Source organism: Piliocolobus tephrosceles, chromosome 10 (assembly GCF_002776525.5).
Source record: "Piliocolobus tephrosceles isolate RC106 chromosome 10, ASM277652v3, whole genome shotgun sequence".
NCBI classification, from domain to species: domain Eukaryota; kingdom Metazoa; phylum Chordata; class Mammalia; order Primates; family Cercopithecidae; genus Piliocolobus; species Piliocolobus tephrosceles.
In genome coordinates this window covers 25,375,788-25,389,855 of record NC_045443.1, presented here as the reverse complement: position 1 = coordinate 25,389,855, position 14,068 = coordinate 25,375,788, and the positions used below count along the sequence as shown (strand labels likewise).

The window sequence follows — 14,068 nt, the reverse complement described above, 5'->3', positions numbered from 1 at the left end:
TTATATTTTAAATTGGTCATTAAATCTCTATGATATGTAGATTCTATTGGATATATCTTTTTTTGAGATGAAGTGTCCCTCTGTCATCCAGGCTGGAGTTCTGTGGTATCATCTCGGCTCACCGCAATGTCCGCCTCCCAGGTTCAAGCCATTCTCCTACCTCAGCCTCCCGAGTAGCTGGGATTATAGGTTCCTGCCACCATGCCCGGCTAATTTTTTATATTTTTAGTAGAGATGCGGTTTCACCATGTTGACCAGGCTGGTCTCAAACTCCTGACCTCGTGATCTGCCCGCCTCAGCCTCCCAAAGTGTTGGGATTACAGGCATGAGCCACCGCACCCGGCCTTCCATTGGATATATCTTAAGCAGTGATGGATATACTTCAAAGAGTACTGTAAAAGTTTTATTTTAAGGATCATATACTTGAAAGGACAATATTCACAGCTATTTAAACTCGTGATAAAAAGTTTTCAGTGACACCTTAAAAATGTGTAGGGCCGGGCGCGGTGGCTCACGCCTGTAATCCAATCACTTTGGGAGGCCAAGGTGGCTGGATCACTTGAGGTCAGGAGTTTGAGACTAGCCTGGCCAACATAGTGAGACCCTATCTCTACTAAAAATACAAAAAATTAGCCTGGAGTGGTGGCAGGCACCTGTAATTCCAGCTACTTGGGAGGCTGAGGCAGGAGAATCCCTTGAACCTGGGGGGCGGAGGTTTCAGTGAGCCAAGATTGTGCCAGCCTGGCACGACAGAGCGAGAGTCCATCTCAAAAAAAGAAAAGTTTAAAAGCAAAACATATAGTTCATCCACCGTGATGGGAAGGAAGGCAGACGAAAATATAGATAGGCTCAAAGATTTGGTGTGTAAAGATTTTTCTCTTCTGAAAGCTTCTATTTTTTCAGTGACATAAGAGGTAAAGTCAACAGCTGAGAGTAGTGGAAGAGAGGATTTTGGAGGTTTGAAGTGAGAATGAAATAGTTGTGGGAATTCTGGACAGTGCTTAGAGTCTATTTTTTTTTAATTTATTTTTTAAATTTTATTTTTCCATAACTTATTGAGGTACAGGTGGTATTTGATTACATAAGTTCTTTAGTGGTGATTTGTGAGATTTTGGTTTACCCATCACCCAAGCAGTATACACTGCACCATATTTGTAGTCTTCTATCCCTTGCCCTCCTTCCACTCTTCTTCCCAAGTCCCCAAAGATCATTGTGTCATTCTTATGCATTTGTGTCCTCATAGCTTAGCTCCCACATATCAGTGAGAACATACAATGTTTGGTTTTCCATTCCTGAGTTACATCACTTAGAATAATAGTCTCTAGTCTCATCCAGGTCACTGCAAATGTGTTAATTCATTCCTTTTTATGGCTGCATAGTATTCTATCATATATATATTTATTTATATATATTTATATATGTATGATACGATATATATACACACACACATATCTATATCACAGTTTCTTATCTTTATCTACTCGTTGATTGATGGGCATTTGGGTTGGTTCCACGATTTTGCAGTTGCAAATTGTGCTGCTGTAAACGTGTGTGCCAGTGTCTTTTTTGAATAATACCTTCTTTTCCTCTGGTTAGATAGCCAGTAGAGGGATTGCTGCATCAAATGATAGTTCTACTTGCATTTCTTTAAGGAATCTCTACACTGTTTTCCATATTGGCTGTTCTAGTTTGCATTCCCACCAGTCTTGTGGAAATGTTCCCTGTTCCCCATATCCATGCCAACATTTACTGTTTTGTTTTAATTTTTTGATTATGGCCATTCTTGCAGGAGTAAGGGGGTATCACATTGTGGTTTTGATTTGCATTTCCCTGATCATTAGTGACACTGAGCATTTTTTCATATGTTTCTTGGCCATTTGTATATCTTCTTTTGAGAATTGTGTATTCATGTCCTTAGCCCACTTTTTGATGGGATTGTTTGTTTTTTTCTTACTGATGTGCTTGAGTTCGTTGCAGATTCTGGATATTAGTCCTTTGTCAGATGTATACATTGTGAAGATTTTCTCCCACATTGTGGGTTGTCTCTTTACTCTGCTGTTTCTTTTGCCATGCAGAAGTTCTTTAATTAGGTTCCAGCTATTTATCTTTGTTTTTATTGCATTTCTTTTATGTTCTTGGTCATGAAATCCTTGCCTAAGCTAATGTCTAGAACGGTTTTTCCAATGTTAACTTCTAGAATTTTTATAGTTTCAGGTCTTAGGTCTAAGTCCTTAATCCATCTTGAGTTGATTTTTGTATAAAGTGAGAGATGAGGATCCAGTTTCATTCTCCTACATGTGCCTAGCTAATTATCCCAGCACCATTTGTTGAAAAGGGTGTCCTTTCCCCCACTTTATATTTTTGTTTGCTTTGTCAAAGATCAGTTAGTTGTACGTATTTGGGTTTATTTCTGAGTTCTCTATTCTGTTCCATTGGTCTATAAGCCTATTTTTATACCAGTACCACACTGTTTTGCTGACTGTGGTCTTATAGTATAGTTTGAAATCAGGTAGTGTAATGCCTCCAGATTTGTTCTTTTTGCTTAGTCTTGCTTTGGCTATGTGGACTCTTTTTTGGTTCTGTATGAATTTTAGAATTGTTTTTTCTAATTCTGTGAAGAATGATGGTGGTATTCTGATGGGGATTGTGTTGAATTTGTAGATTGCTTTTGGCAGTATGGTTATTTTCACAATATTGATTCAACCCATCCATGAGCATGAGATGTGTTTCCATTTGTTTGTGTCTTCTGTGATTTCTTTCAGCAGTGTTTTGTAGTTTTCCTTATAGAGGTCTATCACCTCCTTGTATATTCCTATGTATTTTATTTTATTTTTGCAGCTATTGTAAAAGGACTTGAGTTCTTGATTTGATTCTCTGCTTGGTTGCTTTTGGTGTATAGAAGAACTACTGATTTGTGTACATTAATCTTGTGTCCAGAAACTGCTAAGTTCTTTTATCAGTTCTAGGAGCTTTCTAGGGTTTTCAAGGTAAACTATCATATTGCCAGCAAACAGTGACAGTTTGACTTCCTCTTTACCAATTTGGATGCCCTTTATTTCTTTCTTTTGTCTGATTGCTCTGGCTAGCACTTCCAGTACTGTGTTGAAGAGGAGGGGTGAGAGTGGGCATCCTTATCTTGTTCTAGTTCTCAGAGGGAATGCTTTCAGGTTTCTCTATTCAGTATTATGTTGGCTCTGGGTTTGTCATAGATGGCTCTTATTACATTAAGGTATGTCCCTTTTATGCTGATTTTGCTGAGAGTTTTAATCATAAAAGGATGCTGGATTTTGTCAAATCCTTTTTCTGCATCTATTGAGATGATCATGTGATTTTTGTTTTTAATTCTGTTTATGTGTCGTTTCACATTTGCATATGTTAAACCATCCCTGCATCCCTGGTATGAAACCCAGTTGATCATAGTAAATTATCTTTTTGATGTATTGTTGAATTCAGTTAGCTAGATTTTGTTAAGGATTTTAGCATCTATGTTCGTCAAGGATATCAGTCTGTAGTTTTCTTTTTTGGTTATGTCCTTTCCTGATTTTGATATTAGGGTGATGCTGGCTTCATAGAATGAATTAGGGAGGGTTCCTTCTTTCTTTATCTTGTGGAATGGTGTCAATAGAATTGGTACCAATTCTTCTTTGAATGTCTTGTAGAATTCTGCTGTGAATCTGTCTGGTCCTGGACTTTTTTTTGTTGGTAATTTTTAAATTACCATTTCAATCTCACTGCTTGTTTTTGGTCTGTTCAGAGTATGTAATTCTTGCTGATTTAAGCTAGGAGGGATGTATTTTTCCAGGAGTTTATCCATCTCTTCTAGATTTTCTAGTTTATGTGCATAAAGGTGTTTATAGTAGCCTTGAATGTCTTTTGCATTTCAGTGGTGTCAGTTGTAATATCTCCCATTTCATTTTTTAGTGAGATTATTTGGATTTTCTGTCTTCTTTTCTTGGTTAATCTTATTAATGATCTATCAATTTTATTTATCTTTTCAAAGAATCAGCTTTTTGTTTCATTTATCTTTTGCATTTTTTTGATTCAATTTCATTTAATTCTGCTCTGATCTTGGTTATTTCCTTCCTTCTGCTGGGTTTGGGTTTGGTTTGCTCTTGTTTCTCTAGTTCCTTGAGTTGTGACCTTAGATTGCCTATTTGTGCTCTTTCAGATTTTTTGATGTAGGCATTTAGGGCTATGAACTTTCCTCTTAGCACTGCCTTTGCTGTATCTCAGAGGTTTTGATAGGTAGTGTCATTGTCATTCAGTTTGAAGAATTTTTCAATTTTCATCTTGATTTCATTTTTGACCCAATGCTCATTCAGCAGGTTATTTAATTTCCATGTATTTGCATGGTTTTGAAGGTTTCTTTTGGAGTTGATTTCCAGTTTTATTCCACTTTGGTCTAAGAGAGTGCTTGATATAATTTGAATTTTCTTAAATGTATTGAGGCTCATTTTATGGCCTATCATATGGTCTATCTTGGAGAAAGTTCCATGTGCTGTTGAACAGAATGTGTATTCTGCAGTTGTTGGATGGAATGTTCTGTATATACCTGTTAAGTCCATTTCTTCCAAGGTATAGTTTAAATCCATTGTTTCTTTGTTGACTTTCTGTCTTGATGACCTGTCTAGTGCTGTCAATGGAGTATTGAAGTCCTCCATTATTATTGTGTTACCGTCTTGTCCTCTTAGGTCTATTAGTAATTGTTTTTATAAATTTGGGAGCTCCAGTGTTAGGTGCATATGTGTTTAGGATTGTGATATTTTCCTGTTGGACAAGGCTTTTTTTTTTTTTTTCCCGAGATGGAGTCTTGCTCTGTTGTGCAAGCTGGAGTGCAGTGGCGCGATCTCGGCTCACTGCAACCTCTGCCTCCTGGGTTCAAGTGATTCTCCTGTCTCAACCTCCTGAGAAGCTGGGATTACAGGCACCCACCACCATACCCGGATAATTGTTGTATTTTTATTAGAGACAGAGTTTCACCATGTTGGTCAGGCTGGTCTTGAACTCCTGACCTCAGGTGATCCACGCCCCCCCCCCCCCCCCACCAGCCTCCCAAAATGTTGGGATTACAGTCGTGAGCCACCGGGCCTGGCCTGGACGAGGTCTTTAACCATTATACAGTGTCCTTCTTTGTCTCTTTTAACCACTCACTATTGCTTTAAAGTTTATTTTGTCTGATGTAAGAATAGCTACCCCTGCTCGCTTTTGGTGACCATTTGCATGAAATGCTTTTCCACCCCTTTAAGTTTATGCGAGTCCTTATGTGTTAGGTGAATCTCCTAAAGGCAGCAGATAGTTGGTTTGGGAGTTCTTATCCATTATGTAGTTCTGTATCTTTTTTTTTTTTTTTTTTTTTTTTTGAGACAGAGTCTTTCTCTGTCGCCCAGGCTGGAGTACAGTGGTGTGATCTCAGTACCCTCCACCTCTGGGCTTCAAGTGGTTCTCCTGCCTCACCCTCCCAAGTAGCTAGAATCACAGGTGCATGCCACCACACCCAGCTGATATTTGTATTTTTAGTATAGAGTTTCACCATGTTGGCCAGGCTGGTCTCGAACTCCTGACCTCAGGTGATCCCCCTGCCTCAGTCTCCCAAAGTGCTGGGATTATAGGCATGAGCTATTGCTTCTGGCCTCTATGTCTTTTAAGTGGAGCATTTAGGCCATTTATATTCAATGTTAGTATTGAAATGTGAGGTACCGTTGCTTTCATCATGCTCTTTGTTGCCTGTATACTTTGGTTTTGTTTTTTGTTTTTGCTTTTAAACTTGCATTTTTGTTTTATAGGTCTTACGTGATTTATGCTTTAAAGAGGTTCTGTTTTGATGTGTTTCCAGGATTTGCTTCAAGATTTAGCAGTTGTTGTAGTGGTAGTTTGGTAATGGTGAATTGTCTCAGCATTTATTTGTCTAAAAATGCATCTTTCCTTTGTATATGATGCTTAGTTTCGCTGGATACAAAATTTTTGGCTGACAATTGTTTTGTTTGAGGAAGCTGAAGATAGGTCCCCAGTCTCTTCTAGCTTGTAGGGTTTCTGCTGAGAAATCTGCTGTTAATCTGATAGGGTTTTCCTTTATAGGTTACCTGGTGCTTCTGTCTCACCGCTCATAAGATTCTTTTTCGTCCTGACTTTGGATAACCTGATGACAGTGTGCCTAGGCAGAGATCTTTTTGCAATGAATTTCCCAGGTCTTCTTTGTGCTTCTTATATTTGGATGTCTAGGTCTCTAGCAAGGCCAGGGAAGTTTTCCTTGATTATTACCCCAAATATATTTTCTAGCATTTTAGAATCCTCTTCTTCCTCAGGTACACCAATTATTCTCAGGTTTGGTCATTTAACATAATCCCAGACTTCTTGGAGTCTTTGTTTATATTGTCTTATTCTTTTTTCTGTGTCTTTGTTGGATTGGGTTAATTGGAAGACCTTGTCTTCATGCTCTGAATTTCTCTCTTCTACTTGTTCAATTCTATTGCTGAGACGTTCCTGAGCATTTTGTATTTCTGAAAGTGTGTCCAAAGTTTCCTGAATTTTTTATTGTTTTTTCTTTAAGCTATCTATTTCCATAAATATTTCTCCCTTTACTTCTTGTATCAGTTTTTGGATTTCCTTGCATTGGGCTTTGCCTTTTCTCTGGTGCCTCCTTGATTAGCTTAATAACTAACCTCCTGAATTCTTTGTCAGGTGGATCAGGGATTTCTTTTTAGTTTGACTCCATTGCTGGTGAACTAGTGTGATTTTTTCTGGGTGTTGAAGAGCCTTGTTTTGTCATATTACCAGGGTTGGTTTTCTGGTTCCTTTTCATTTGGATAGGCTCTATCAGAGGGAAAGTCTAGGGCTGAAGGCTGTTGTTCAAATTCTTTTGTTCCATGGGGTGTTGATGTAGTAATTTCCTCCTTTTCCTATGGATGTGGCTGCCTGTGAACTGAACTGCAGTGATTATTGTCTCTCTTCTGGATCTAGCCACCCAGCGAATCTACCCAGCTCCAGGCTGGTACTGGGGGTTGTTTGCACAGAGTCCTGTGATTTGAACCGTCTATGGGTCTCTCAGCCATGGATACCAGCACCTGTTCCAGTGGAGGTGGCGGAGGGTGCAGTGGACTCCGTGAGGGTCCTTAGGTTTGGTGGTTTAATGCTCTGTTTTTGTTCTGTTTGGCCTCCTACCAGGAGGTGGTGCTTTCCAGCGAGCCTCGTCTGTGGTAGTATGGAGAGGGACCAGCGGTGGGTGGGGCCCTAGAACTCCCAAGATTATATGCCCTTTGTCTTCCACTACTAGGGTGAATAGGAAAGGACTATCAGGTGGGAGCAGGGCTAGGTGTGGGGAAAGGACTATCAGGTGGGAGCAGGGCTAGGTGTGGGGAAAGGACTATCAGGTGGGAGCAGGGCTAGGTGTGTCTGAGCTCAGACTCTCCGTACGCGGGTCTTGCTGTTGCTGCTTTGGAAGATGGGGGTGAGATTCCCGGGTCACTGGAGCTGTGTACCTAGGAGGATTATGGCTGCCTCTGCTGAGTCATGCAGGTTGTCAGGGAAGTGGGGGAAAGCCGGCGGTCACAGGCCTCACCCTGCTCCCCTGCAAACTGAAGGGCCGGTCTCACTCCCACTGTGCCACCCGAACAACCCCGAGTCTGTTTCCAGGCGAAGGGTGAGATGGACTTAAAAACTTGCCTGAGGCTATCTGCCTCCCAACTGCGAGAGAAAAGGACTTTAGCTTTCCCCCACTGCCTGTGAAGTCTGCATGCCAATTCATGCCCTCCCCCAAGTTCTGGCCAGGAGGCTTTTTGCCCCATTCAAATTGTTACAAAGTTCAGCTAGAGAATTCCTTCTCCCTATGGAGTTTTACCCTCTGCTCCTCTGGCCACCCTCCCAATGGATCCCTGTGGTGCCAGGCAGGAATGGGCTGCTTGCGGACCCAGCGAGCTCCCAGAGCCTTTCTGCTGCTTCCTCTGCTCCTGTATTTCCCTCAGCTTTCCAGCTTGACTCAGCTCCAGGTAAAGTCGGAAACTTCTCCTGCAAATAGACCCTCAGCTTCCCCAGTGGGGGTGTGTGTTTGTGAGAGGAGGGTCTCCCTTGCCCACTCGCACAGTTCGGGCACTCACAGTATTCGGGTGTCTCCCAGGTCCTACAGGAACAGTTCGCTTCCTTCAGGGTGTCTGTGGGTCCTCTTAGGATTGCTGGTTTGTTCTTGTAGTCGATCTGGAGCTAAAATTCACAATCTGGAGTCTATTTTAAAATTATGTTGATAAATTTGAGCCCATGTGTGTTTTTCTGTGATAAGGTTCTGCTGCTCGTATTGCTAGCACAGAACAAATGGAAAGTTGAGTTTCACTAGAACTATGATTTAGCCAGCTGAGCTTTTTAGAGGACGAGGAGAACAGGGGAAGTGGAGGTATATAAGTTAGTGATAAGGATGATGAACTGTGAAATCTAACCTGGGAAAGGAAGAAATGAAGGTGTGGAGGAGGTAAATGAACAGTGAAAAAGTGGTAGGGGCAATGGATTAGAGATCCCAGTGGAGCTAATGGAGTCTATGATCATCTTAGAGAAGGTGAACCAAAAAAGAGAAGATCCAGGAGTCTATACATCCCAACAATTAACCACTCTTTCTATGGATTCTTCCCAAATTTAGATGGTGCTCTTCTTTTTAGCTTTCCCCTGTGAAAATGGAGGAGAGGTCATTATCACAGAAATTGCTTTCATAGCTCCTTCTGTAGCAATGACCTCTTTGCTAAACCTCAATTCTGCAGTTCTAGTGCCTGCCAGAATTGCCTGAATGCTCTATCAGCATTTTGTACTAACTATATGTAAATTATTTTTTAACAATTCTTCATTCAAATTCACCTGTTCTGGATGCCATTCTCCCTCTGTGAGACTTGCTCCTGACTCTTTCCTCTCCTTGCCTCCAATTTTAATCATTACTAAGTAAGTTAGCTTGTAAAATATTTATTGGATCTTCTCTACATTTCCAGGTCCCACCGACCTTGTTGGCCCATCCAGTGCCCATTCAGCTCCCTATCTTGCACCTTTGTTTCCCTCTTTTTGGGATATCTTCCCTTGAATGTTAAAATCCTTTGGCCACAAATTTAAATGACATCTATTCTATAAACACTGCCAGGACTTCAGTTTATTGAATTTTGTTAATTGTTGCCAAAATGGTATCCTCTTTATGTTTTTTTCTCCAATACCAGGTTAATTTTCAAAATTATATTCTTTATAGCCACAGCCCTTCTCAAAAACTTTTAGGAGTTTTCTGTTTCTCCTAGAATAATGTCCAAACTCTTTAGCATAGGCTCTAGCCTTCTTTCACATTCTCATTTTCTTCACCACCTCTTCTTGGAGTCTTTCTAGGGCCCACTGAACTTGTTGGCCCATCCAATGCTCTTTCAATCCCCTATCTTGTACCTGCATTTACCTCTTCTTGGAATATGTTCTCTGACTGGTAAAAATCCTTTGAGCACAGATTTAAATACCACCTACTCTGTAAACATTTTACATGCTCCTCACTGTTGAAAATAGTCTCTCCTTCCTCCAAACTTGCAAAGTAACTCTGTGTATACCTGTTAGTCATAAGAATTCTTTTCAATTTTATAAGCGTACAGTTTTCAAACTGCTTTTACGTATGTTTTACTTTATTCTCTACAACAAGAGGAGGTTTTCTTTAGCACCATTTTAAAGATATGGAAACTAGGAATGAGAATTATTTAAATTGCACATACTTGTCACTGTCACCCTTTGAATAATTTATATTCTTATTTTTCTTGTTCCCGGACTTTGTCCTTCAATGCACTGAATCAAAGCTTTACACTAATAGGCAGTCTTATTTGTTGAATGAATGCATGAAAGGCTGGTTTTATGAAAGCAAAAATGTTTTTCATAATTAGTATTTGAAAAGATGTGTTTTTCCAGTAACTTGCATGTTAATAGCTTTTTTTTTATGATGTGGACTTTGTTAAGTCTGGCAGTAAGAAAAAGAAAATCACCAAAGCTGAACGATTGAAGCTGCTACAAGAGGAGGAAGAGAGACGACTGAAAGAGGAAGGTACAAAATAAATAGTGATACTATATACATACACAGATAACAGTCACGATAGGTTGGTCTTCTGTAGTACAGTCAATATTTTTTCAAAGTTCTTAAATTTTAATCTGTTTTATAATAGATACCTATCATTTAGAAAGTATCCAAAAAGATGTTAGTACATGCCAGTCTCTTTCAGATGTATATTGAAATAGGGCTGCCAGAGATAAAATACAGGAGCCCAGTTAAATTTAACTTTCAGATAATCAAATGGATAATTTGTGATAATTTGCCCCATGCAATACTTGGGACATACTTAACTTAAAAAAAAATTGTTTAAATAAAGTTTCAGTGCTGCAAAAGAAATAGCACTCAAATATAAAATTTTCTTTTTAATTCTCAGCAAAGCAAGGTACTTCTATAGAAGGGTATGCTCTCACCAGTGGAGCAATGGTGGGCACACACTTGGACAAGGGAGGGAGGAGAAGGGGTTCTTGTCCCTGGCGCACGTGGCCCCTGCTGCTGTGTTGTTCCCCTATTGGCTAGGGTTAGACCGCACAGGCAAAACTAATTCCGATTGGCTAATTTAAAGAGAATGACGGGTAAGCGCTTTGGCGGGAGTCAGGACAGAGCAGGTAGCAGGAAATCGGAATGAGTTAGGGTGGAGGAGGTGATCAGAATGAGTCAGGGTGGAGCAGGTGATCAGAATGAGTCAGGGTGGAGCAGGTGATCAGAATGAGTCAGGGTGGAGCAGGTGATCAGAATGAGTCAGGGTGGAGCAGGTGATCAGAATGAGGGTGGAGTAGGTAATTGAAAAAGGTTGCTTTACCAGGAAGTTTAAACGTAGAAAGCAAAGAATTGAACATACTGACTTATTAATTCTTTGAAGAGAAATTTAGAATTCATATTCAGCAAATGTTTATTGTTTATCTAAAATTCGAATTCAACTGAGCATCCCATGTTTTAATTTGCTAATTCTGGTAACCCTATCTTGAAGTGTTTATATTTACTGATGAAATTAGGAGCACTGGTGCTGATTGTTCGGTAAAAATTCTGAAACTCAAATTCATTAAATGTGGGAAATATACACTAGCAAGAAATATGTAGAGCAGCCTAAATTTTTACAGTTTAATATTTATTTACCAAATTTAAAATACTAATTTTATTTGTTAAAAAATTAAACATTGATGAAAGTGTTTATTAATTAAAGTACCAAAAAGTGGTTTTTAAAATCTGAGTATTTAGATACAGGTTTTTAAAAGACTGTTCCTAGGTTCCATATTGATTTTTTGTGTATAATTTTATACATCCTTTTTTTAGGTGACTCCTGATACGAATACAGTATCAGGATCTATATCTTGGGGCATGCTTTATTTATATTGGATTAAACTAATACTCTTCAATATGTACTTCACATTTTGTTTTTAATAGTGAGAGCAGGAGAAGATTAAGGTAATTGCATTTGAAGATGTAGATGTCACAAGATTATGGAAGTCTTCTGAAGACTTGACTTCCTCTTCATTGCCATGATAGTTCTGCCATACTTTATTGGTTAAAATCACTATTGGATTGCTATAAACCTTTTGGAGAAGAAAAATATTATTGTGGGTTTTTTTTTTTTTTTTTTTTTGAGCAGAAAGTTTGAGTCATGTTACTTTTTTGGGGGGGGGAAATGGTAATTTCTCTCAGCCTTCATTTTGATATTCAGCAGTAGATGATGGATGTTTTAAATTACTCTTTATAAGAAGCTATCAGTAGGAGTTATTTTGTTTCACAGATACCTGGTAGGTCAAAAATATATTCAAATTGAATAAATATTCTCAAGTAGGGGAATAGTAAGTCCAAGTAGCTCGTGCTGCAGAGAGGAAACACATTAAAGCTACAATGAGTGCTCCAGGGAGCCACTCCTACACCATTTCCACGAAAAGCAAAGAAGAGACAACGGCCGGGAGTTATGTGTGTTTATAGCAGCATGATTTATAATCCTTTGGGTATATACCCAGTAATGGGATTGCTGGGTCAAATGGTATTTCTAGTTCTAGATCCTTGAGGAATTGCACACTGTCTTCCACAATGGTTGAACTAGTTGACACTCCCACCAACAGTAGTGTTCCTATTTCTCCACATCCTCTCCAGCACCTGTTGTTTCCCAACTTTTTTTTTTTTTTTTTTTTTTGAGATGGAGTCTTGCTCTGTTGCCTAGGCTGGAGTGCAGTGGTGCAATCTCGGCTCACTGCAAGCTCTGCCTCCCGGGTTCACGCTATTCTCCTGCCTCAACCTCCAGGGTAGCTGGGACTACAGGCGCCTACCACCACTCCCAGCTAATATTTTTTGTATTGTTAGTAGAGATGGGTTTCACTGTGTTAGGCAGGATGGTCTTGAACTCCTGACCCTGTGATCCACCCACCTCGGCCTCCCAAAGTGCTGGGATTACAGGCGTGAGCCACTATGCCCAGCCATTTCCTGATTTTTTTAATGATCAACATTCTAACTGGTGTGAGATGGTATCTCATTGTGGTTTTGATTTGCATTTCTCTGATGGCCAGTGATGATGAGCATTTTTTCATGTGTCAGTTGGCTGCATAAATGTCTTCTTTTGAGAAGTGTCTGTTCATATCCTTCGCCCACTTTTTGATGGGGTCGTTTGATGTTTTCTTGTAGTTACTTTCTTGAAGAATGGAGAACTGACACTTTTCTCATATCTACCATGTAATAAAGATTGTGACTTCTATAAAAGATGCCACCACTACATCTTGAAAATGTTAGGAGTAATTTTAAGGGCTTAAAAATACAGTGATCTGTTCACTGAGAGAAAAAATTTTTTTGGTTCTTTAGAGGAAGCCCGTTTGAAATATGAGAAAGAAGAAAAGGAAAGGCTTGAAATACAACGAATTGAGAAAGAAAAATGGAATCGACTTGAAGCAAAAGTAAATAAACATTAATAATGTTCTTAATGAATACTTTAAACTATGGCTATCAGATCTATTGTCATTTAATGTCCTTCTCAGTCCATAGCTACCAGTAATATTTAGGCCTACATGAACTTAATCCTACCATAGAATAAGTGACATTGTTATCTAGATTTCACCGATGAGGAAATCAAGGTACGGAGAAATTAAGCATCTAATCAGTGGCATAGTCAAGACTTAGATCTAAGCAGGTCTTGCTGAAGAGCCTATGCTTGTAACCTTAAAGCATATGTGAATCCGTTTTATAGACAAGTTGACAGCAACCAAAAAAAAAAAAAAAGCAAAACATTCAAATTCTACCTCTCCTTTTTTAGTTTCACTTGTCTGTTTCACTAGAATCTTTTAGATCAGTAATTCTGAAATATTCTGATCTCAAGACCAAACTCCATTACTATTAAAAGCTGAAGACCCCCCCCAAGGAGCTTATGTTTATGTGGATTACATCAATCAATATTTTACCGTATTAGAAATTAAAACAAAGATTTTAAACTGCTTACATTAACAGACATTACATGTTGATAAAAATAAACTTTATTAAACACAAGTAAATACATGAACATTTTTAAAGAAACAACTTTTTTTTTTAAATTGAGGAAATGAATGGCATTGTTTACATTTTAAAAATTTATTTGATATCTGACTTAACAGAAGATGGCTGGATTCTCATATCTATTTCAGTATTCCATCTGTTGCAATGTGTTGTTTTGTATGAAGCATATAAAGAAAATCTGGCCTCATATAGATACGAAATTGGAAAAAAAGTAATATTGTAATAGCCTTTCTGATAATTGTGGATATTCTTCTTTGATACTATATCAAAACTCTACAAGTCATAGTTTCTTAATGTGGAATATGAAACCTTATCAATGAACTATTCATACTCTGTTATTTTAAAACATTGATCTATCGTATCCTCTGAATAGATCTTGTTTTCATATATGATTTAGCATTATCATGTGTTGCTTGCTTGAAAAGGTTTGGTTCACTGAATTATTTGCTTCCAAATGTTGATGTAATTTATTATTCATTATCAAAAATCACATACATTAGTATAATCACCAATCAAATCAGAAGTTTTTTCGTTTCGTTTTGA

The 14,068-nt window shown here is 38.7% G+C and overlaps 1 protein-coding gene across 1 annotated transcript in view; it reads left to right on the top strand.

The window, feature by feature from the left end:
- CASC1 (cancer susceptibility 1) overlaps positions 1–14,068 on the top strand; it is a 94,750-nt gene that overhangs the window by 19,023 nt on the left and 61,659 nt on the right. The window contains exons 2-3 of the mRNA XM_023209064.2: positions 9,946–10,030; positions 12,842–12,933. Coding sequence (XP_023064832.1) covers positions 9,946–10,030; positions 12,842–12,933 — 177 coding nt within the window. The remainder of the gene's footprint in view (positions 1–9,945; positions 10,031–12,841; positions 12,934–14,068) is intronic.